Here is a 23,036-nt window from a genome sequence, read left to right as displayed (position 1 = left end):
CTGACTGGGAAAGGACGTTTACCTTTCAAGGATAACACAAGATTTTCCTAATGGGCTTGTGGAGATGTGTGTTAGCACTCAATAGTGCAAATTTCTATTTCTTCTTTTCATATCTCTTAGAAAAATGACATTTTTCCCTAAGCAGATAAAGCCTTAGCATCTCTCACCACACCTTCTGGGGGATGCTGGTGGTAGAAATGTATGACACAAACACACAACTAGTCATTTTCTTCTGAAGGCAGTCTGGTTCATAGAATCATAAAATGGCATGTGTTGGAGGGGACATCAAGGATCATCAAGTTTCACCACCCCTGACACAGCAGTTGCCAACTGCTAGATTAAGCAGTAGATGAGATTGCCTAGGGCCCCATCCAGCCTGGCCTTGAACATCTCCAAGGATGGGCATCCACAACCACTCTGGGCAACTTGTTTCAATACCTCACTCCCCTTCTCAGTGAAAAATATTTTTCTTTTTTCCAATAGGCCTTTCTTGGAACCTTTCCACATCATTAAAAGTTTAGTCAATATTGACACACATACAAAAAAAAAAAAAAAAAAAAAAAGTTACCAAGCCTTGTGTGCCTGTGAACAGGATAACACAAGATTTTCTTAATGGGCTTATGGAGATAACTCTGAACACAGACTTGTGGGCCTGTGTCCATCTGCTTCAGTATCCTCCAACAAGGCTAACATGTTTTAAAGTAAGACAGGCCCATTAAGTACAGCTATAGGGCAACGTGATGCTAAAGAAACCAGTTTCCTCCATTCGGATATATAAAGGCTGTCTTATGTCCTGAAGTGTGTAGCTTTATGTCCTTTTTTGATAAAGTCTTTATTATTTTAATTTCCTCTAATGTTTCATGAGATTTTCTCATTATCTATTACACTTTTTTATTCCTATTATGCTTCTGGCTTCAATGATATCAAGAGACAGTAAAGTTCAGAGGTTAATTGTGCCTTGTATTTAAAAAAAGTACTTCCTTCTTTAACTGTGTTCATCTTTAAATAAAGCTAAAATAGAAAGTGAAAAAAGAAATCAATTTAAGATAAAAATGAAAGAAAAGAAGAGTGAGTTAGATTATGACACTCAAATAATTCTTTCCTGGATGCCTTGGGGAAAACTTGATGGCACTGAGAATTTAATGCAAATTGCCACTGTTAAGGTTAGATTAAAAAGAAAATTTAAAAAATAACTCTCTTAATCAGCTTCTCAGCTGGTGTGAATCAGCTTAGTTCTTTGGGAGTTATTGAGCCTGAAGTGATTTATATCATCTGAAGATCATGCCCTCTGATCTTTAGCTATCTAATCATTTTTATCGATCTCCTGTGGTCTTCTTTTAATGTATGTACATCTTTGTCATGCCACAGTATAAAGATACAGACATGTACTTCACCCAAAGTCTCACCCTCCTGCTTCCTCTAGATGATCTTGCTGTTCATAAATTACAGAATCTACTTTATCCTTTTTTTTTTTTTTTTTATTAAGGCAAATACCACTGATCTCCACTTAGTTTATGTCTTGCCATGCAGTTAGTAACTCCCCATGTCCTATTAGTAATGCTCCCTCCCTGCTTGCAAACATGTACATCTCACCATGTATTTTGCACTTAGACTTCATGAATTTCATATCAATGATCTCAAATAACTTACACATTTATAATTCAAAATGATCTTGATTAATTATGTACTTTACTTTCATTCTTTCTCCAGGAACTGCCGTCCTTTCTAACTATAAACTCAGCTCTGCATCAGAATCACTTTGTTCCAGAAATGTAACAAGTACTACAACATCAGCACGTTGCTGGCCAGGCAGTTACCTACTGAGAATCACCACACCAAAGCTCAAAATCAAAGACTTTTAGATCTAGTTTACTATTTTTGTTGATATGGTTGTTACTCACATAAAAAAAATCTTATGCTCTCAGTTTTAAGTACTCTTACCAACAGCTACTCCAAGGAGTTCAGAGGGCCTTCTGCAAGGCGTAATATAAAAATGTAGTATGCATACTCTCAAATCTTACAAAAAATAATAGGATTCCTAAAACTACCAATTTGTGCAAAAGGACTCAATGTATTCTTCAAGTTTTACATAACTCAAGAGGCTGTATTTCAAACAGGGGCAAAATTCATGCTATTTACATCTACAGGGGTTTAACTCATTTGTCATTCGTTCATAAGTATCTTGGGACATTTAACATGCCCTAGGACAAATTATACATTCACACGAGGCTGACAGATATGTTAAAGGACATAATGGAAACTCTATATTCCTCTTGTCCAGGAAACTTGCTGAGAAACCAAGAGATAAGTTGAGATGGGATAACAGCATCTTAAGAGGCACGTCAAGTTTAAGAAGCTGAATTGTTGTTTATAGCTTTCCATACCATATTAAAAATATGTCATTTAGCGTGTTGGTGTTTGCTTATGCATAAGAATCACAGAAATGGAAAGGTCAGAAGGGACCTCTGGAAATCATCTAGTCCAACCCCCTGCTAAAGCATGTTCTCTACAGGAGAACACAGGAGAGTGTCCAAGAGGGTTTTGAGTATTTCCAGAGAAGGAGACTCCACAATCATTCTTGCACAGCCTGTCTCAGTGCTCTGTTATCCTCAAATAATTTCTTCCACATATTCCTCTGGAACTTTGTGTTCCAGTGTGTGACTTTGTCCTGTCACTGAGCACTGCTGAGAAGAGCCTGGGTCCATGCGCTTAGCTCCTGCCTAAACTTGGATTTGTGTGAAGGATGCTTCTATACAGAGGAACACTACATTGCAGCTATGCTTCTCTTTTCTGAAAGAGACAGTTTTATGCCTCTAGTATACGTTTGCTTCTGACAGTTAATGAGTCAAAAAAGAGTTGTTCACATCTGCTTGACATACTCTATTAAAAAAGTCTTTAAAAGAATTGAGCACACAGACCTCATCTCTGCCTGCACATTTTCCACTTGCTAGAAGAAAATGACGAAGCAGTTGACATATTCAATGACAAAAAGTACAGTATCTCTATTTTCAGTGTCAGTCAGCAACCAGAACTATTCCTGTGGACATATATTTGCAATGTAGGCAGCAGTTCTTTCTTTCTGAAAGATCCAAGGAATACAAGTGCAATTCTGCTTTTCATCCTCTCTAAAAGCCTTCTGTTGTGCTCTCTCCTACTGAGATTTATTTTGTCCCTTTCTCTTCAATATGCACTTAGAGGTGGAAAAGCAACCTATAGGTTTCTCTGCCAAGAACATATAGCTGACTCTCTCTTTTGCTCTCTACAGGTGTAGACATTGCTATCTGCAAAATGTCACAATGCCTGGAAGAAATTAGTTCCTGCGCAAGGAGCAGCAGACTCATCCTGACCCTACAGAAGACATAACAATGATCCACAGATGAAAGTACTTTAAAGAATTAGCTGGGGCATACCCTGTTTCTTTCATCAGAAATAACAGTCTTCTATTCAACGAAATCATATGAAAATGCTGAATTCTGTTTCACTGCTGATTAAACAGTGACAATCACCTTTGTGAAGGAAACACAACAAAAAGAACCATTTCCCATTAAGTGCACACATTTAAGAATAGTGTTTCCAGACAAAGCTGAGCGCCTGTTGACAAAAATTACAAAATATGTCTGGATTTTATAAAATTGAGCCTGTAATCTACTGAAGTGCAGAGGGGGAATGCAGAGATAGATGAGTAACAGCAGCAAAGGTGTCCAAAGGAACCTGAACCTGCATCAAGGTCTGATCCTGCATCTCAAAGAAATTAACAGAAAGATCATTGCTTTCAGGGGCCTTAAAAAAATGGTTCATTCAATCATATAAAGGATTATGTAAAGCTTAACATAGGCAGGTATATAGGAGAGGTGATTTGGCATTTTTCTCCCATACCAGAAGCTGGCTGTAAATAAATGAAGCATGGGAGCTGTGGGGCTTCCCTTCCAGCTGTGGAGGTACCTCTCCCCTGTTGTCAAGCAATCACCGAGGGTCAGATTTCAGCTGTGATGCACTGAAGCATAGTTCCATGACCCTGCTTCCAGATTGACAGTGACATGACATTGATGTGATGTCATATCAAACACCTTTTATACTGGTTTACAGCATTTAAAGTCAGAATCTTTCTACTGGGAAGTCAGTCTTTCTCTGGGGTATTGCTAAAATGCTGCCACAGGAGAGACACAAAGGCACTTAACTGTATCATAAACACATTTCTTCACCTAAGGATTCCTGGGGAGACACTAAATTATACAACTGTACAGGATTTTCCTGTTTTGGCCTCTAAAGATGTTTCAAGAGGCCTTCAAAAAGGTAATAGTGTGACATTTCTATCAGGAGTAATCATTGCGCAGTTCAGAACCTCCTTACTCACCACTGGAGAAGAGTTGGACCTTCTTTATTCATCCACTGCAAGACCTAGAACAGTACAGGCACTTTCAGGAAAGAAAACAATATTTCAGAGGAATAATAATGTTGTGCAACATCACTTACATATCTAGTTTCTTTAATAATGATCAGCACTTCAGACTGCAAAAAAGATTTGAAATAATCTACTGCCTTCTATCTAATCATGAAAATTATGAAAATAACACAATTTAGTGTTAACGTACTAAAAATTTACTAATGTAATTTTGCTTATGCCATTAAAATCATACAGAAGAAAGATCCTAGAGAGAATTGTATGAGAATTAGATTTTCAAGAGAAAAATATAATACCTTGGATGAGCGATGAAGTATTCTGTTACTTAAATCACCTGACAACACAATTACTCTTCCAATCACTGCAAGAAGCAATCCCAAACTCTTTCGAGCCAGAGCATTTGCAGCCGCTGTAGGAGCTGACTGACTATAGCTTTCTTTTTCACTTTCTCCACCTGCTGGCCATGCTGCAAAGCAGCGCAGCACCTACACAAGAACATCTGACTTCAATGAATCACATGTAGGTACTTCCATAGGTTATTAATAAAGTCTTTCTGTACTATTTTTTACTGTTAGAAGTGAGATCAGAAACAATGCACTCAAACAACACCGAAAGAAAGGACAAAAAAAAAATTTTCTGCTTCAAAAAGCAGAAAACGACACTCAGTGAAAGCATTTCGTTATCTGCTTAGATTCCAAATACAAGAAAGAATAGCTGCTGGACTAAACTGGACAGAAAGGGTCAATGTTAATGTTCACAGCATTATCAGACGCTGCTAATAGGTGATGTGATGCATGCACTACTGGTATGAAGTCTCTGAAACAACCTCACAAAACATTTAATACAGCAGACGAAAAAAAAAATTAAGAAGGAAAAGAAAGAAAGAAAGGAACACAATGATGAAACCCATACTGTTACACAGTAAAATAGAGATGATGATAGCAATACTTGTTCTGTGCTTCATGATGGATCAAAGGCCAGTGAAGGTAGCTGTAGAGTAAAATAATTTCTGGAGAAGTCATGCATCCAAAGAAAAATTAAAAAACAACAAAACAAACATGTTTTACTGCCAAAAACTAGGCAAATTGAAACTCTTTATTGTCTCCATATTTTGACCCTAAGAAGAAAAAAAAATGATTTTCTCTTCCTCTCTCAGTTCCATGTTTATTCACTGCATTCAAAAACACTTAGATGAAGCCTAGAATTTGAAGTAAAATGCTGTAATGTCACAGCTTTTACAGTATTATGTACACACTACACACAGTATCAATTAGCAGTGAGGAGAGTTTATTGCTTTTACAGCAAAGCAGTCACCAAAGCATTCAAAATCCAGGGCAGGCTTTCTGGGAGAAGATTGCTTTGTTTTTGTACACAGTGCCTGGCTAGCTGTCAAACAACACGACTAACGGGCAGCTTGACAGACTGTGTTTTCAAAACATGGCAGGTACACGCAGCTTCAACAGCATGCACACCACCACGTAATATGGGTAGGGTTGAATTTGCCGAGTCCTTATGCAGTTTTGTAAGGAGCACAAGGTGGCTTGTTGGGAGATTAATGCAGATGGATTCAGTGATCCCTGAATTATTAACATCCTTCTTTGCTGTTACAGAGATTTGCCATGATGCTCATGTTGCAAAAGAATTTGAAGTTATACTCATCTACTTAGAGTTGCTGAACACTGTCATAATGAAGCTGGGCAGGGAAGAATGGAACTGGGTTGTGATTGCTAAGCAGATTTCATCTGGCAGAATTTTAGCAGCACTCCATTAGAAGCTACTTACAGCAGAAATTGTAGGAAGTAATTGAGCACTGTGAAGTATGTCTACCTGAAAAATATGAAGTTATACCAGGAAGGAACTACACAAACTCAGCAGGTCCAAATAAGAATCAGACAACCAGAATCACAATTCATAAAGCCTAATCATGAAACCATTGTTTCAGGAGAGGAAATACACCAAAACCCCAAAGGAAAATTTTAAGACGCTCCTCTCAGATGCAGCATGGTACAACAGTCAGTAAAGGTGATCGTGAAAGGTATACCTTGTAATAAGATGAGGACATTATATTCCAGGACAATATCCTAATAACTGCAATATTTATTTGAAAATACTCCTTCAGTCATACAAATTACCAGCAGTAACAAAACATAACCAAGCAGGTGTGCATGTCTGACTGCAGCTGATGCTAGATGTTTACATACATCAGTATGTACTCGTCCCAATATCTGATGCCGCTGGCACGTGGTCCTTGTTTCTTCAGATTTTATTGTTTCTGCTGATTTGAAATATTTGCCATTATGATGGCAAAGCTCATGATTGCTCAACTCTTGCTTATTTTATATTGCTAGATTAAGTTAAAATCCAGCTTACAAATATCACATCCTTAAGATCACTGAAGCATTATCATTTAAAACTCTGAACCTGAATAAACAAGCCCCAAAACTTGGCATACTTTCAGGCCCATATTTGTTGTTAGACAAGCTGACAGACATCCTCTAAAGGCTTAAGGCTTTAATAATCTAATAATCTAAGCCTAATAATTGATAATAAAGCATACACAGTAATTTCATAAACAGACAATGTAAATGATACAAACACAGAAAAATTAACTGGCTTGAGATGTGCCAGAGAAGCCTTCTGAAGATGCATATAGATATTCCAAAAGGAAAAACAATCTCTTCTAATTTGTTACATTTCAAATGAAAACCTAAAATTCAGTGCTTTACTGAGGTATAAGAGAGGAACCATTCAGATTTTTCTTATATCAAATATTTATCTGTAGATTTTATGAAAACGTAACTTCCACACATGCATTTATAACATTTCCAGCTACCAGCATTTCTATGATTGTAATCTGTCATCTAACTCTCCTGTCTACGTGTGTTGTGACTATCAATAACAGCAACTATTTTCCCTCTACAATGACAGGTTTCAAGTAAAGCCAAATTTACTAATGGGTAGTGATGGCAGTAAACTAGGCAGCAAAATAATTGCGTCAAATCAATGACTGAGACTTCAGGCTCAACCCCTTATGTAAGTAGTATTAAGAGTTTTTATCCACTACTGGCCTTCATTTATCGCCAAAGTTGAATATTATGTTAATGACTTCTAAGACTGTGGATCACAGAGAAAGCAACAAGATACAGTAATCATATAAAATACTTTTTTATGCTTTTAGCACTTACTTTCAGATGTATATTTAAACTTACATAAAGCTAACATTTCTATACAAAAATAAGGAGAAAGAACATTCTGTTACCAATTCTCCAAACAAAGAAGGCTCTGTAATTACAGATTCGTTGGACAGCTGGCCACCTGCAGTGATGTCAAACTGAGAACAGCGATCAAGAATTTAGACAGATCTATATGTTGGTGAGTTTAGAATACAAAGACTATTCAAAGGAAATAATGTGCTATACTAATATATTAATATGCTAGTTAGCATAGCACTGCACAAACAAAATGCAGTTTTAAAACACTAGAGTAAGCACGTGTTTGTAACTTCAGTCAGTCAGGTGTGTATTTCTTCTCCCTTCGTCGGAAACAAAGAAATAAAAACAATCCTTTTCAGCTTCTGAATCCCAACATAATGCAAATCCATCTGACTTAAAGTCTGCACAGATGAGTGAATTCTAATTCAGGAAATCACATTTTTGGTCAAACACATTGTACCACAGCAGGAATCATCAGGGAAGATGGCAATAACTGGAAAATAATTTAAAGTCTGTTTCTGGTTTTTACATGTGGAAACGAAATCTTCGCCTGGAGGAGTCAGCAAACATACTAGTAAGTAAGCATCTCCAGGAGCTCCTCTTACTCTGCGCTTAGCCAAACAAAAGCCAAGGCAACAATATCACTCAATTACGTTCAAGTAATATATATGTAACTCCATGTCTTTTCCTTAACTCATGCCCTTCTTAAGCAAACCATTTTTCAGAAATTGTTACAACAGGAACTACACATCACCTTACTATGCTGTCCCGCTCCTGAGAGCTGTACTTTACCTTATTCTCCTTCCCCTTATTCCAACAACGTAACTACATTCAAATACCCCTCAAAGTATAAAGTTTCTCTCTTTTAAAACGTTTATGCCCTGTAATGTGTGTAACAAAGTAACGATTAGTGTTATAGTCAAGATGTCGAATATGCCATTGCAGAGCCTTTGGGAAAGGCTCAGTCAAAAACTGCCCGTTGGAGGAAGGCAAGGGAGCAGTGCGCACACAGCACAGTAGATAACGTAACACATGATCTACTGCAATTGTTAGGTTAGTTATCTTTTTCCAAGATCAGAAGAGAAATATAAAAGGAGAGGAGGGGAACACAACACTTCTGAGAGTTCTCTGCAATCTGCTATCTGAAAGGCAAGGAAGTAAACAAAGTGGCTTTGAAACCGTTCTGAAAATTTTTCCAGTTTCATCTTTCACTGCTCCTCTGCTTGGGCTTCAATTGTTTCCTTCATTTTTCAGATTCCTTGTGTTCTTACAGAATTCTCAGATGGATTACTCACTCAACCTTAGATTTGTCCTGTAATCAGTTCCAAGTTCTAACCTTCACAATTTCTCAGAAAGCTTTTCATCAAATCAATAATCACTTTGAATCAGTATGAGAGAAAGAAGGAATGGTATGTTGCTTTTTTTTTTTTTAAAGAAAAACAAACAAAATCCAGAAGTATAGACATTTTACCATAATCTTTTCATATAAATGTTACAGAAACTAAAATATAGGAGAACTTGCAAACTAACTAGAAGAATAAAATAGATTGGAACAAGAAGAGAAACCTCCAAATTTTGCAGGTTCTCATGCACTAAGCAGTCCCAAAGTCAGTCAAATACACTTCTGTACACAAGCTTCAACATAAGTGGCAGCATTTTATCATTGTATTTGTTTTTTCTTTTTAATAGTCTCAGATTGTCTTAGCTCCTCAGTCCCATGAGCATATGGACAAGATTCAGAAGGCAATGAACAACCGTCAGGATGATGAATGAAAAACCAACAGAGACGTGTTTTAAACGCTTCAGCTGAAAGGCATCGTTTTACTTCAGGTTTAGTTTTCCTTGATGGCTTCTCTTTCCTCCAGTCACGAATATGAACTCTCCCATCTAGCACTAACATTAAAAAACAAACACAAATTCAGTTGTTAATATACAGCCATGGGAATTGTACTGGAAAAAATTCATAGTGACAGTCAGCCAATAACATGTTTTCAACAAATGGATCACTCAGACAAAACTAAATGTACCATTTATATAGAAAAAGAAAGTAATACATAAGAAACTGAAGTAATAGAGATAATCTAAAGAAAAACAATTTATTTCTCTGTGACATGTTTTTACTATCATGCTGAGGCATCTTTTTAGCATCTTCATAGAGGCTGCTTATAGAGGTTGGGTTTTTGTTTACCAAAATCCGTTAAAATAATTTATACTAAAACGCTCAGAATCTAGACTGAAATTTAAGACTTTTCAGTCAAGTTTAACTGGATAGGAGGAGTAGAACTGATGATTGAAAAAAGCCAAGACAAACAAAAAAAAAGGCCTGTTTATTCCTTACCTTCAAATACTTGATGATTGTTCTTGAGCAGTGTTTGCAGGCCTCCATATTCACTTTTCAGCCTTTTTAAAGTCTCCTTATTTAAATGTTCTGCTACTTCTTTCAAGGAAAGGCTTTCTGCAATAGATGATGGTGTAGCTATAAAAATGTATATAATTAAATTCCTAGTAAGCCCTAACTTCTGCATAAATGATTGCTTATGAAACAGAACCTAAGAATTACCTGTAAGTACTGCAGCAACTCTGTGCTTTCAACCTCACAAATATAAAATGTATGTTTTCTATGTATGTAGTCTGTAAAATGGCAGTTTTCATTCAACAGTGCTCAAGTCAGAATTTGTGTCCTCCCTTCTTTTTCCCCCTCTTCAGTAACATACAATCTTCACTGTGCCAAGCACTCTTTTTGTATGAACGTAATAAAAAGAAAAGGACTCTTTTCTATAATAACAATATATAACAAAGTACAGCAAGTGAATAATGAAATGGATGCAGGAAAACGGAACTTACTGACCGCTTATAAAATAAACAGCAATTTCTTTTCATTCTAAGGCTAAGACAACTAAAAATTGCTCATTTTGTTGTAAAAAAATGGCACATCAAAACACTTCTTAGAGAATTATACCAAGTTATTATCCAAAAATATATTTCAAATCCTTTCCACCTAGATGCAAAGTTATGTTTCTGAACAGCTTTGTTGTTTGTTTTCTTTTTTTTTTTTTTTTTTTTTTTTTTTTAATTGATTCTGTCCTAGTATGTAAGTATTGAGTAAAAGAAAAACAAAAGAAGTTTCAGAATACACTTACGCACCTTATTTGCACTCCAGGGTGCAATAAAACACCACAAAAAAGCAAAAGCAAAAACTTTCCTACAATACTGTTGTAAGGATAGGAAGCACTAGATATATAGTTCCTTTCAAACAGTTCTGGATCACCCAAGAGAGGCAGCAGTTACAATCCAGTAATAAGGGAGGAACAGCTTATCCTTTCCAAGGATCAGTGCTCGCTGAATGTTCCAAAGGAGGTGATCAAGGTAGATCAAGGTACTTCCAAGGAGGTAACCAAGCAGAGATGCTTCCCCTGTGGCTGCCAGCCCTTAAATGAGGTTAAGGTGGGTGGATCCTGGGTCCTTCCAGTCACACAGGTGAATTGCTTCTACCTATGCTTCCAAAGGCTGGCTACATTCTTTCAAGAGAATCATTGGCTCAGGTCGTAACCTAACTGTTCCTACACACTGTTCACAGTATTTCCTGAAGTCTATCTCACTTGCCAAATTTACAACCATAAATTCATCAGAAAATACATCCCCCACCAGCAGAAGCAACAGGCAATGGAGCAATGCTAGAAACACTCTCTCACCTCCTTGATTCCAGGTATTGTTATTTCCACCACACGTATTAGAACATGATCCTGCAGGGACAGCATTTAACAGCAAGTTTGCCACATTCAGAACAACACCATCTACAAAATCCCGAGGGAGGGCAGCACAATTTCTGGTTTGTTCTATTTTTTCTCTGGGTTGAAATCCAGGCATCCAAATTCCACTAGCAGTCTCCATCACATTTTCAGGGAGTTCTGAGCTTGCTCCTCTGCACACAGAGTGATCGTTATGATTAAATCCATCTTCTTTGTCACGTGCAACCACAGCACAGGTCTGACGATTACAAATAAACTGCTTTATCTGCTCACCCATCAAAGAATGTTCTGTAGGTGGATAGATCCTGTTTTTTCCAATAAGGCACACCTATCTTAGCAGAAACAGACACATCTCTATTTATACTGCAGCATTTATACAGTCTAATTCCTACATCAGAGTATTCAGTCAACAACCAAAATATGTTCTACAGGTTTCTACACCTAACTGCCAGATATCCATTGGAACTCTATGCTCATTAACATCTGAGGGTTTTTTTAAATTATTTATTTAGTTCTAGTTTTTGCTTTTAAACACTGGTGACACAGAAGAAACCCAGTAGCCAAGCCATAATACATTTTGCCATACAATCACAGCCCCAAACATTTAAATGATCTGACAGATTATTAAAAAAAAATGAAGCTGAACACCTCTTTCTGCTTTTCACTTTGAAATTCTTGATAAGAAAACCTACAAAGCTAAGTGCAAGTAACGAATATTGGCAGATGGAAAAATTAAAGCAGAAAGTGGAAGAGTTTTCCATCCTTCAGAGAAGTATATAGTAAATAACCATAAACCATTTCATTCTCTCTTGTATTTCAGATTGTAACCTGTCAGTCCAAAATTACCCTTTTTGTTGATGGAATTCTAAGGCAATCTTCTTCCACATGAAAACCACAAACACGTCCCACTTCAGCAACAAAATCAAGATATTCTCTGTACTGAGTCTTCTTGCTTTGTCTTCGGCTGTATTTTCCATGGAAATCAAAGAAGCAACATGGCAGCACAAAGTACCTACACGAATAGGAAGACCTACAAGAAGGACAATGAACTGCTAAACGGAAAGTTATTTTCAAGAACACACAAATTTAAGAAATAGCCTATCAGATAAAAGCATCGATGTAAAGTTTTATGAAGTGATAGAGCTTCAAGAAATTATATTTACGTGACACTACTTCAGGATATTTATTGGTATGTTATTTGCTATAGTAAGTTACTGTGCCAACTTTGCAGGAATAAATCTCTAGGCATCAAACTGCTACAGCAGAACAAGGAAATGCAGATCAACAGCAATTAATTTATTTTTAAACAAACTTCACATCTGAGAAATAAATACAAAATTCATTTTGAAATTTGAAAGCAGAATGCTACACTGAATTCTATGATAAAATAAATACAACTTCCATGTTTCTCCACAGGAAAACAGAAACATTTTGTAAAAAACAATCAATTGCCATCATAAGAAGCAAGAACAACTCATGGGGTTACAAAAGAAGCAGTCTTCACCAAGCATGCATAGCAAATAATATTTCTATTAAATTCCACCCCTCCTTCTTCCCCAGGACCACCAAATACCTGGCAGCAATTACAGGTATCCATGGTGTTAATTCATCTGAATGGTTTCCTATCAGCCAGTCAGTATCTGGAAAGAGATGACTGTCACCTGGCACGATAGAAGATTCCTTTAAAACAAACAAACAAACAAACAAACAGAAATTTATTGAAAGTTTAATTCTATTTGTTAATAAAGCACTAAGCAACCATGTAAAATCCTAAAAGCAGAAAAACACAGGGGGAATGAGAACCACAGAAGAGAACAGTATTTTCTACAATTTGTACTTTTGCCAGGCACTAGTTTTTTAGAGCTACAAAAGATGGATCTGGCAACAATAATCCACAAAATACTAGTCACAGAGCAGAATAATAAGTCTGATGAAGAAAACTGGCATCTTAAATATATGTAAACAAATATCATACATCACTTATGATTTCTTGCTACTTTCTTACTACATTCATTTCTGCTACATGTATTTTCAGAGTCCTTCTCCCTTTGCTATGTCTTACAGACCTAGGTCATTTATTAATCATAGCTTCCCTACTATCTTCTCCTCTTTCAAAGGCATTTCCTAAATTAAATCTCACTATACAGAATACCACGCTTCATGAATAATAGAACTAATCCAGCCTAACACCTCTTGTGTATATGTTGCCAGCGCGTTCTTGTCCAAGTGGTGTTAGAACTACCTTATGATACATGTGATATCAGGAGCAAATATAGGAATCAATATGTTAGGAAAGAAAGTTTCACTGGTGATCTTTACAGTAGCATTCCACTTGTGAGAATTCAGTGCACAGAACCAAGGAGACACCACCTGTTGACACCAAATTATTGACTCAAAGAATAGCTGCTAGTATCAAAAAATACCCTATTCTGCTATTCTTTAAAATTTAAAAACAAAAACAAAAAATCCCCACAACCACAAAACTCACCAAACACAGGACAAGTTCCTCAGTTCAAATTTAAGAAGCTCCGAAGTGCCTTTAGCATCGTAGCTTTAGTCTTTAGCATCTTAGCTTTAGCCTTTAGCATCTTAGTCACTCACAGGAATTCAAAAAAGTTAACAGGGAATTGCAGAAGTATCAGACAATTTCTATTCCATTCTTATTCTACTCATCAGAAGGCACTGGTTTGGGTGTTGTTAAGTATCAAAATGGTGCACTGTTGTATACTTTAAGCACCAACTCTATCATTTTTTATTTATGCATATAGATGTCCAGATAATATACATAACAAATTTCTTTCCAGCAAATTGGTACACATTAAAACAAGTGTTTGACTAAGCATGATAAACACTTGTCAAACAAGTCACTCCTACATTATATTTCAGTTTTGATTATTCAGTTTAGACATAGCATCAATGCTGTACTCTGCATTTTGACAGTGACCCATAATTAAATTTATATTCAACATATCTCACAGAAATTTGGCAATACAGAGTGACACTTGTTACGTTCCTTTATACTGGTAGTATTGGCACTGATTGCCAGGGATGGCAATACCTGAGGCCTGGAGCACCCTTCCTATGAAGAAAAGTTGAAGGAACTGGGCTAGTTTAGCTTGGAGAAGAGAAGGGAGACCTCATTGTGGCCTTCCAGTACTTGAAGGAAGCATATAAACAGAAGAGGGAACAGCTGTTTACGAGAGTGGATAGTGATAGGACAAGGGGGAATGGTTTTATACTGAGACAGAGGAGGTTTAGGTTAGACATTAGGAGGAAGTTTTTCACAGAAGAGGGTGGTGACGCACTGGAACAGGTTGCCCAAGGAGGTTGTGGATGCCCCATCCCTGGAGGCATTCAAGACCAGGCTGTGATGTGGCTCTGGGCAGCCTGGTTTGGTGGTTGGTGACCCTGCACATAGCAGGGGGGTTGAAACTGGATGATCATTGTGGTCCTTTTCAACTCAGGCCATTCTATGATTCTATGATCTATTCTGCAACTTGTGTTTTAAATTAAAATCAAAACAATATCAACTTCTGATGGTAAAAGGCTGTGAGCAGGTTCTTTCTCCTTCTGTGGGTACTGTGGCTGGAGAAGCAATTCAAAATCATCATTCCTGCTTACTAGGCCACTCCCTCCCACATAAGTTAGTAGTTTCTTCCATCTACATTCTGAATATTTTTGTTTCTATATGGCTTTTTAAAGTGTTCTGTACAAATTCCATTTTTCTCCCTTACACAAGACAAATAAGACCCACCCTCTTCATGCTGCAGAGCGGTAACTGTTGCTCAAGAGTTTTTCGTGTGCCAGGTAATCTGAGAAACTGTAAATAGTCAAATCCTAATATAAAATGGATGTACAAAATTCAAAGATTTCCACCATTCAAAAAAAGGGGCAGAAAAAGTATATATAAAACAAACAAAAAGAGAAGACACTGTTCAGTACGATCAAAAGTAACTTAATATAGCATAAAAGGAATGAAGGAGCACTACAGCTTCATGTTTTGGATTGCTTCTTGAAGCTGTTTGTAAGATCTAATTGCAGACTGTAAGAAAGGAATCTGGCAGTTTTGGTAACCTATACCTAAAATGACAGTGACAAAGAGAAGACTCCAACGAAATGAATGTGACAGTTCCACTTCCAAAGCAAGAAAGCTGCTGCTCCCTCTGTTGATCTGAACTAAGTTGTCAGAATTTGAAAACTTGTTGAATGAACTTTTAAGCAAAACTACTAGAGAACAGCTACAGGTTGTATTTTTATATAGGAAGCTCACAATCTTTGACAGAATTAGATGAGAAACTCTGGAAATTCAGAGAACAAGAAGCTAGGAACATCTCATTTCCAAAGGACAACTGTTCACCACATTAACAAGAATTACAACAAAATCAGACAGAGCTCAAACAAATGATGTTGTGCTCAAATTGTTCCTGTCCTCATAAAAAAACGGATGAGGAACTTTAAATACAATCCCTCTTTCAAACTGATTTTACTTTCCAGTTTTTTGAAGATTGTGATTGCAATGAATTACCACGAGGCCAGTACAGAAGACAGTCACAGAATCATGAGTTGGAAGAAACCTTTAAAGGTCATCTAGTCCAACTCCCCTGCAATGAACAGGGACACCTATAGCACTACTGGGTGCTCAGAGCCCTGTCCAGCTTGACCTTGAATGTCTCCAAGGACAGCACATCCACTACCTCTCCAGGCAACCTGTGCCAATGCCTTACCACCCTTATAAGGAGAAACTTTTTTTTTTTTTTACAATATCCAACCTAAGTCCAGTTGAAACTATTTCTTCTTGTCCTGTCACAATAGACTCCGCTAAAGAGCCTGTCCCCTTTTTCTTATAGCCTCCCTTTACACACCAGAAGTCTGCTCTCAGATTTTCCCAGAGCATTCTCTTGTCAGGCAGAATAGTCCCAGCTCTCTCAGCCTGTCCTCCTAGGGAAGGTGTTCCAAACCACCGATCGTTTTTGCAGTCTCTCTCTAGACGTGTTCTAAAAGGTCCATATCTCTTCTTTTCTGTTGAGCCTCTTTTGAGGTTCAGCACTTTTGTTCCAAACAGCACAGTGCAACACAAGATCAGAGTTACACTCCGAGTGATTCTGCTATTAATCCACAACTTTGGATATTAACATATTTTATCAAGTACAGCATTGCAAACAAAGCTGTCTGCAATTGTACTTCCAGTAAAATCAAGGATTGTCTCCTAGTGTTAATGTTTGCACAAATAATAGGAAATCACTGTTTTAAGCTGCAAATAAGCAAACTGCAAATATGCAATAACATGATACAGCATTGCTCTATTAATACTCCCTTATAGCTACCTCTAGTACGTATGAGTGGCACTATACCAAAGTCATATAATGCTTTAGACAATTGTCTACAATCCACTGTGTTTAATTATATTTTTTATCAACACAGTCTGAAGCAATGAACAAACAAATAAAGTTACATACATTTGTATAATACCTCTAAATGAGTTTCTGGTCCATACATGTCCCATATTTTTCTTCTCCTCACGTCAATTCCTCGACCTAAGTGCTGAAATATTTGACCAACAAAGTATCATTTTTAAGCACCATTTTTAGTAGAAATTCTCAAACAAATCTACATGTTAACACTGACTTCTTCAGTCACACAACAAAATACAGCTTCATTTCAGGCAAAAGTCACTAGTCCACACAGTCCTTGCTGGAAAAAAAGCCATCTGAACCACTGATTTATTGGAGTCTAAATACACTTTCTCTTGCACAAGCTGATATGAAAAGGAATAACAGGAAATTAAGTTATAAACAAAAAAATCCATTAAGTAACTGTATTTGAAGTTAAGAATCCTGTGTAGTAGTAATATTTACTGCAAATTAAATACTAATGTGTCTCATGAAATTTTCAGACATAATTTTTGATAGACAATAATGTATTTGTCAATGAGGTAGAAAAAAGAAACATCCACAGGGAAATACAGTATCCAGTATTAGACCAAATTTTTCTGGTCACACAAGAACATAAAAGTTTGTTTAATGAACACTTCCTCTGCAATTTTACTAGGTTTTCCCAGAAGTTCTAAATGAAATTTAGTCAATTGAGTCACTGAGTTCTGTTGAATCACAGAGAGCTTCTTTGCTGCTTTTGTTTCAAAACATGAGCTTCAAGAATCAGAACCTTGCTGCTGCCAAAAAAAGCAACACTACCAGAAACAAAGCTCATTGGTTAGACCTTTCAATATCAGAAATCTCTGAGCTGCATTTTACGTACAAAAACATTTTCAGGCTTTAATGAGTGGACTTCAGTTTTGATAAAATTCATTTAAAAAATCTGCTCTAAAAGATAATGCAAAAGAGGATCTCTACTTTAAAACTACCCATTTCTTTCTGATAAGTTTACAACAGGATTAAATTATACTGCTACTTTTCCTTTTCCTCCAATTTCCTTCATTTTTTCTTGCTTCAGAAAGATAAATAGCTTTCAGGACAACCCACTGCACTAATAAAAACAGCTGATTAATCTAAAGTTTCTAAAGCTTTGCTAAGACTTTTTCTTGGTAACTAGAGAGTAACAAAGCCTTGTTCTAATAACAAGAATTAACTGAATTTTGGCTACTTGCATGCCAGATTAAAGAAAAGCAAAACAAGAATATTGAATTACATTTTTTCATTATTGTAAAATGCACTCTATTTACCCCTTCATTGCTAAGAATATGCACCAGTAGACCATTTCCACATCCCAGATCTACAAATGACTGTTTCTTGGCCAATCCTTTTTCCTTTCTCTCTTCTTCCCAGAGAACCTAAGACAAGAAAAGAAAGCTTTTTTGACTTACACTCTCACATTTCCCTAGCAAAAAGCAGACAATGAATGGAAAACGCTGGGAGACAAAGATGTGACAGAACGCAGTTGCTGTACTTGCAGAGAAAGCAACTTGAGGAAGAAAGAAAAAAAAAAAAAAACAAAAAAAAAAAAACACAAACTCTAGAACTGCTTATGGAGAGAAGGAGATCATATTTTAGAGTATCAAGCTTTTTTTTTTTTTTTTTAAAAGTGCTAAGCAACCTTCACTCACTCCTGAGCATCTGGAAGTAGAAACTGATCAAAGAACACAGAGATAAAATAAGGTGATAAAACAGATGGCCCAAGAGATTAACATTGGGAAGAAAGGGGGATTAGCTAGCAAACTTCCAACAGTGTATGTGCAAGACTACATAATACTACGGAAGAGCTTATATCCACTGTATAAAAGAAAGAACTGATGACAATGCTGAAAATCAAAACCAAAATTCTTTTTATAATGAACTGGCTATAAACTTACGTGTGTGCAATTTCCCACCAACTTGGTAAGAATTTTTCATTTACTTTGCAAGAGTCAGCTGCCACAAATTCTGAATCAGTTGAAGGGATCCCAGAGCTTTCAGCCCAGTCCTGGTCCCTGCTCTGTAAATAGGAACTTACTCCCACATAATGATGCTATTTTGAACTTGTTATCTTAATAACTGCATGTCTGCCTGCAAGACCTGGAGTAGATCCCTGCTGTGTCTGTCAAAAACTTTTTCCCCTTCAATGATGAATGTGTAGCTTCTTAACACTTCCCTTTTATTTTTCCTATGAGTAACAAAAATTGTCAAGAATATTTACCTATGGAAATAAATATTTGGTACATTGCTGCTTATTAATATGCCAGTTTAGCTAGGGGAAAAAGTTGCAGAAACACCATAAGATCATCAGGTTGTGTTTATATTTTTAAAATGTAACAATCATTGCACTTTTGCACTCCAGGCTGTAAGCTTAAATCAGAACAAAAGCAAAAACATCAAAAACAAACAACCACAAGCACACACTCACACCCTTTTATCACACCTCCTCCTTTTTCTTTTTATACCTTCAGGTCAATCGAAAAACTGCAACAACTATAAAATGAAAATACTGATTTTCTTCAGAAAGCTTCTTCTGTTAGAAGACACAAGCTTGTAAATATTAGATGAAACAGGGTGGGAGAACTGACGTTCTTTACTCCAGGGAAGACTCCGGGGAGGCCTTATAGAGCTCTCCAGTACTTAAAGGGATTTACAGGAAAGATGGGGAGGGAATCTTTACCAGGAAGGGCAGTGATAGGACAAGAGAGAACAGCTTTAAACTAAAATAGGGTAAATTTAGATTAGGTAACTGGAAGAAGTTATTTACAACGAGAGTGGTGAGGCACTGGAACAGGTTGTCCAGAGAAGCTGTAGATGCCCCATCCCCAGGTCAGGCTGGATGACGCTTTGAGTAACCCGGTCAAGCAGGAGGTGTCCCTGCCTATGGAACTGGGTTGGGACGAGATGGTCTTCAAGCTCACTTCCAATCCAAACCATCCCATGATTCTGTGATTATTGAGCAAAACAGCTCCTTACCAGCAAGTAAGTGGCAATGGCAACATCTTCATAAACAAACTTCTCAGGATCCGTCACTTCAGGCCATACCTTCAGAGGAAAAATAAAAATAAAATCATTTTAAATACTTCAAGAAGTGCTCATTTAAAGAAGATGCATATCCAGAGCTCTTTAACGGGATTCTGCACTTGACAAGTTTTGCATTTTAACCTGATTAAAATATAGACAGAAAACAAATATAAACTGCAAGATTTTGTGATTCACAGAAAACAACTGCATAAAAAAAAAAAAAAGTCCGCTATTGTTCAATCAGTAAAGTTTCCAAGAATTTTAAGGCTCTCAAGTAAACTGCTGTATCTGTTCATTAGAGTACACATCATTTTGCTTATTCTAATTCTGACAGCAAAAATACTAACATTATTCCTATTAAACACATAAATAAAATTAGTATTCATAAATTTATTTTCAAAACATATGGGGCATAGAATTACCCTGGCACAACAGAACAGTTCGTTCTGTTCTCGACGTTTTACAAGATCATTTACTAATTTCTTCATTTATAGCTAGACTTTTGTCTCTACTAAATTATGCCACATAATATTTAAGATTGTCATCATCATTTTTCGGTGTTTCCAAGATAAAAAACTAAAAACACTGCTCCTCTGACTCAGACATATATATCAATGCACCTACCTTAAATAGAGTACTAAATGTTTAGCCTACTTACTACTATTGGTGCTTCCTGACCCTTTGAGGCTTTGAAGGACATACCATATTTATGCTTAATTGTGAAATTCATTTAGTATTTCCATCCACTGATCTGCTGCTAACTCCTTACATGAAGGCAAGCATTACGGTAAATGTCTGACTCCACATGATATTCAGCGCAAATTTGGCTCAGAATTCTGCATTTCCAGTTTAGTTCTTCCAAATACTATGAAAATTATTATTTTTTCCTTTACGTACACAGTAAAAGATGAAAAAACAACGCAACAAACTATACTGCGTACAATTCAAGTAGATTACTTTAAAACAAATAGCGACAGACACAGTTTCATAAGACAAGAAACAACAATAAAAAGCAGTGACAAGAAAGAATGAGGTCACCACATTTGTCACCTAACTTACCTTTACCATTTCCTTGTATTTTTCTTTAAGGTCTTGATAAACCTTGCTGTATTTTGCTACAGGAATGAGTGACAGCGTACTTCTGAACTCACTGCATTTTTGCTCCACAGACCACTTAGCCAGTTTGGACAAAAGTACATCTCCAAGCCATGATAGTTTGGGGTATGTTATTCCATCTGAAAACCAATCTTTTGAAGATGGAGCTATAATAGACACAGACCTTAAAAAATAAAATAAAAACTTTAATGAAGTAGAGTGTACTTATACATCTCACTACCTCAAATGTAAAAAGATAATAATCAAAACTGAAAAATATTTCTTCTACATTGATTTTAGTATTTCGTGTTTAATAGAACACCACGCACTCAGATCACACCACTAGTCATTTATTAATTACACAAATTATGAAAACCAAATCACCTAGATTTAAATATTAAAATACGATGTGATCCTTGCAATAATTCAGGATTTCCTTTCTCTCTCACTTGCAGCACTTACCATTCCTCATCTCTTATGTGTGTAAATTGGATTTGATATATATTGCACTTTTTAATTCGGTATTTTCCTTCGCTGTTTTCCTCCAAAGGCAGAAAGGTTACAGTTCCATTGCAAACATCTGAAAATATACGTAAATAGCGATATATCATTCCATGGTACTAACTACATTGTTCAGCACAAAAAATAAATTCATTTCCTTGCTATATTAACTGCAAACTATTGAGGACAACGCTTTATTGCTGCTTTCTCTTACCACAGTAAATCTGGAGTTCTGGGATGCACACTTCAAATTAACAGAAGCGCAACCTCCTGCAGAGGCTGAGGATGCTCTGTTCCTCAAAGTGTTCACGGCTGGGCTGGATGGGGCCCTGGGCAGCCTGGTCTAGTACTAAACGTGGAAGTTGGTGGCCCTGCCTGCAGCAGTGGGTTGGAGCTTGATGATCCCTGAGGTCTCTTTCAACCCAAGCCATTCTATGATTATATGATTGTATGTATCACTCTAACATTAGGCAAACTATCAGAGCAATGTTATCAAGTAATCAGTAATACTATCAGCAATTATTTTGTTTGGTACTGCCTGAGAAGGTCTGCTTTTAGGTAAAGTTAAGTGATGTAACATTTAAAGTTATGCTCACACTACTGATCTTAATGGTATCTTTCACCTGTGGAATAAAGTGCTTTTGCCCAAGGACAGAGTTTCAAAACTTAGAGGCTTAGGAAATGCTGAGATAAGCAGACTAACAGATGGCCATGCCCCTCAGTGTCTCTACCATATTTCAAGAAGCTATTCTGGAACTTCTGTTGCATTTCATTTTCTAACATGACCTATACAATTAACTCCTACACAAGGAAGAACAGAGTGTCTTTTGAAACAACCAATAAAAAAAAGGAGATGGCAGCAAAACACAAATGGCATCACACGCTACATCTCAATGCTTAATTTATCTTAATTTATTCTCTATTTTGTTCCTAGAGATAACTCTAATGGAAGTTATGCTGTGCCACACAGCATACAAAATGCATTCATTATTACTTTACACGCTAGTTACAGCAGTGCTTTTAGCTTCTGCTTATCCAAGGGGATTTCTTTAGAATAATGTTTCCTATTCTGAAAACTGCCTGCTATCATCAAAGCACTCTAAAAACTGCAAATCTCCAAAATTAGAATACTAGGTGGGTACAGTAACCAAAACACCCACGGATTCCAAAAGTCCAGACTTCCTACACTTCAGTTTGCAGCCATTTCCCCTTGTCCTATCGCCACTCAGTGCCGGTGCGGCCCCACCACAGAACAGAAACGCCTGAACAAGTCACCTTGCACCACCAGCTCCTTCACCGGCAGGGCGAGAAGCCCCGCGGGCCGCGCCCGGGGCAGCAGAACCCTCAGCACAGCACGCAGCTCCCGACCTGGCCCGGCCGCGAGGAAAGGCAGCAGCTCCCCACGCAGCTCCCTCCAGAGCCGGCCCAGCTCCACAGCCCCCGCCGGCTCCTCGCCGCTCCCGAGGTGGGGAGACGTATCTCCATCCTCTCCGAAAAACACCGCGCCCTCCGCCTCGATGGCGGCGCCGCACAGCCGCCTGTTGGCCACCTGCGGCTTCTCCAGCCACACGCGCACCGCCGCCCAGAAGCCGCGTGGCAGCGCCGCCCCACCGCCCCGCACTGCCGCCGTGCCCAGCAGCACCAT

At 37.4% G+C, this 23,036-nt stretch overlaps 1 protein-coding gene across 1 annotated transcript; it reads right to left on the bottom strand.

Annotated features, from left to right (window-relative positions):
* Nucleotides 1-9,274: 9,274 nt before the first annotated feature.
* TRMT44 (tRNA methyltransferase 44 homolog) lies at nt 9,275-23,036 on the bottom strand (the record flags this gene model as incomplete). The annotated part of the gene is made up of 11 exons (XM_079534368.1): nt 9,275-9,507; nt 9,953-10,069; nt 11,307-11,691; nt 12,210-12,393; nt 12,937-13,043; nt 16,833-16,904; nt 18,043-18,150; nt 19,748-19,816; nt 20,855-21,074; nt 21,353-21,470; nt 22,667-23,036. 11 exons carry the CDS (start codon nt 23,034-23,036, stop codon nt 9,275-9,277), a joined length of 1,983 nt encoding a protein of 660 aa, XP_079390494.1.

Source organism: Tetrao urogallus, assembly GCF_951394365.1.
Source record: "Tetrao urogallus genome assembly, chromosome: 4".
NCBI classification, from domain to species: domain Eukaryota; kingdom Metazoa; phylum Chordata; class Aves; order Galliformes; family Phasianidae; genus Tetrao; species Tetrao urogallus.
The sequence above is the reverse complement of the archived record's forward strand: the minus strand, read 5'-3'. Positions and strand labels throughout refer to the sequence as shown.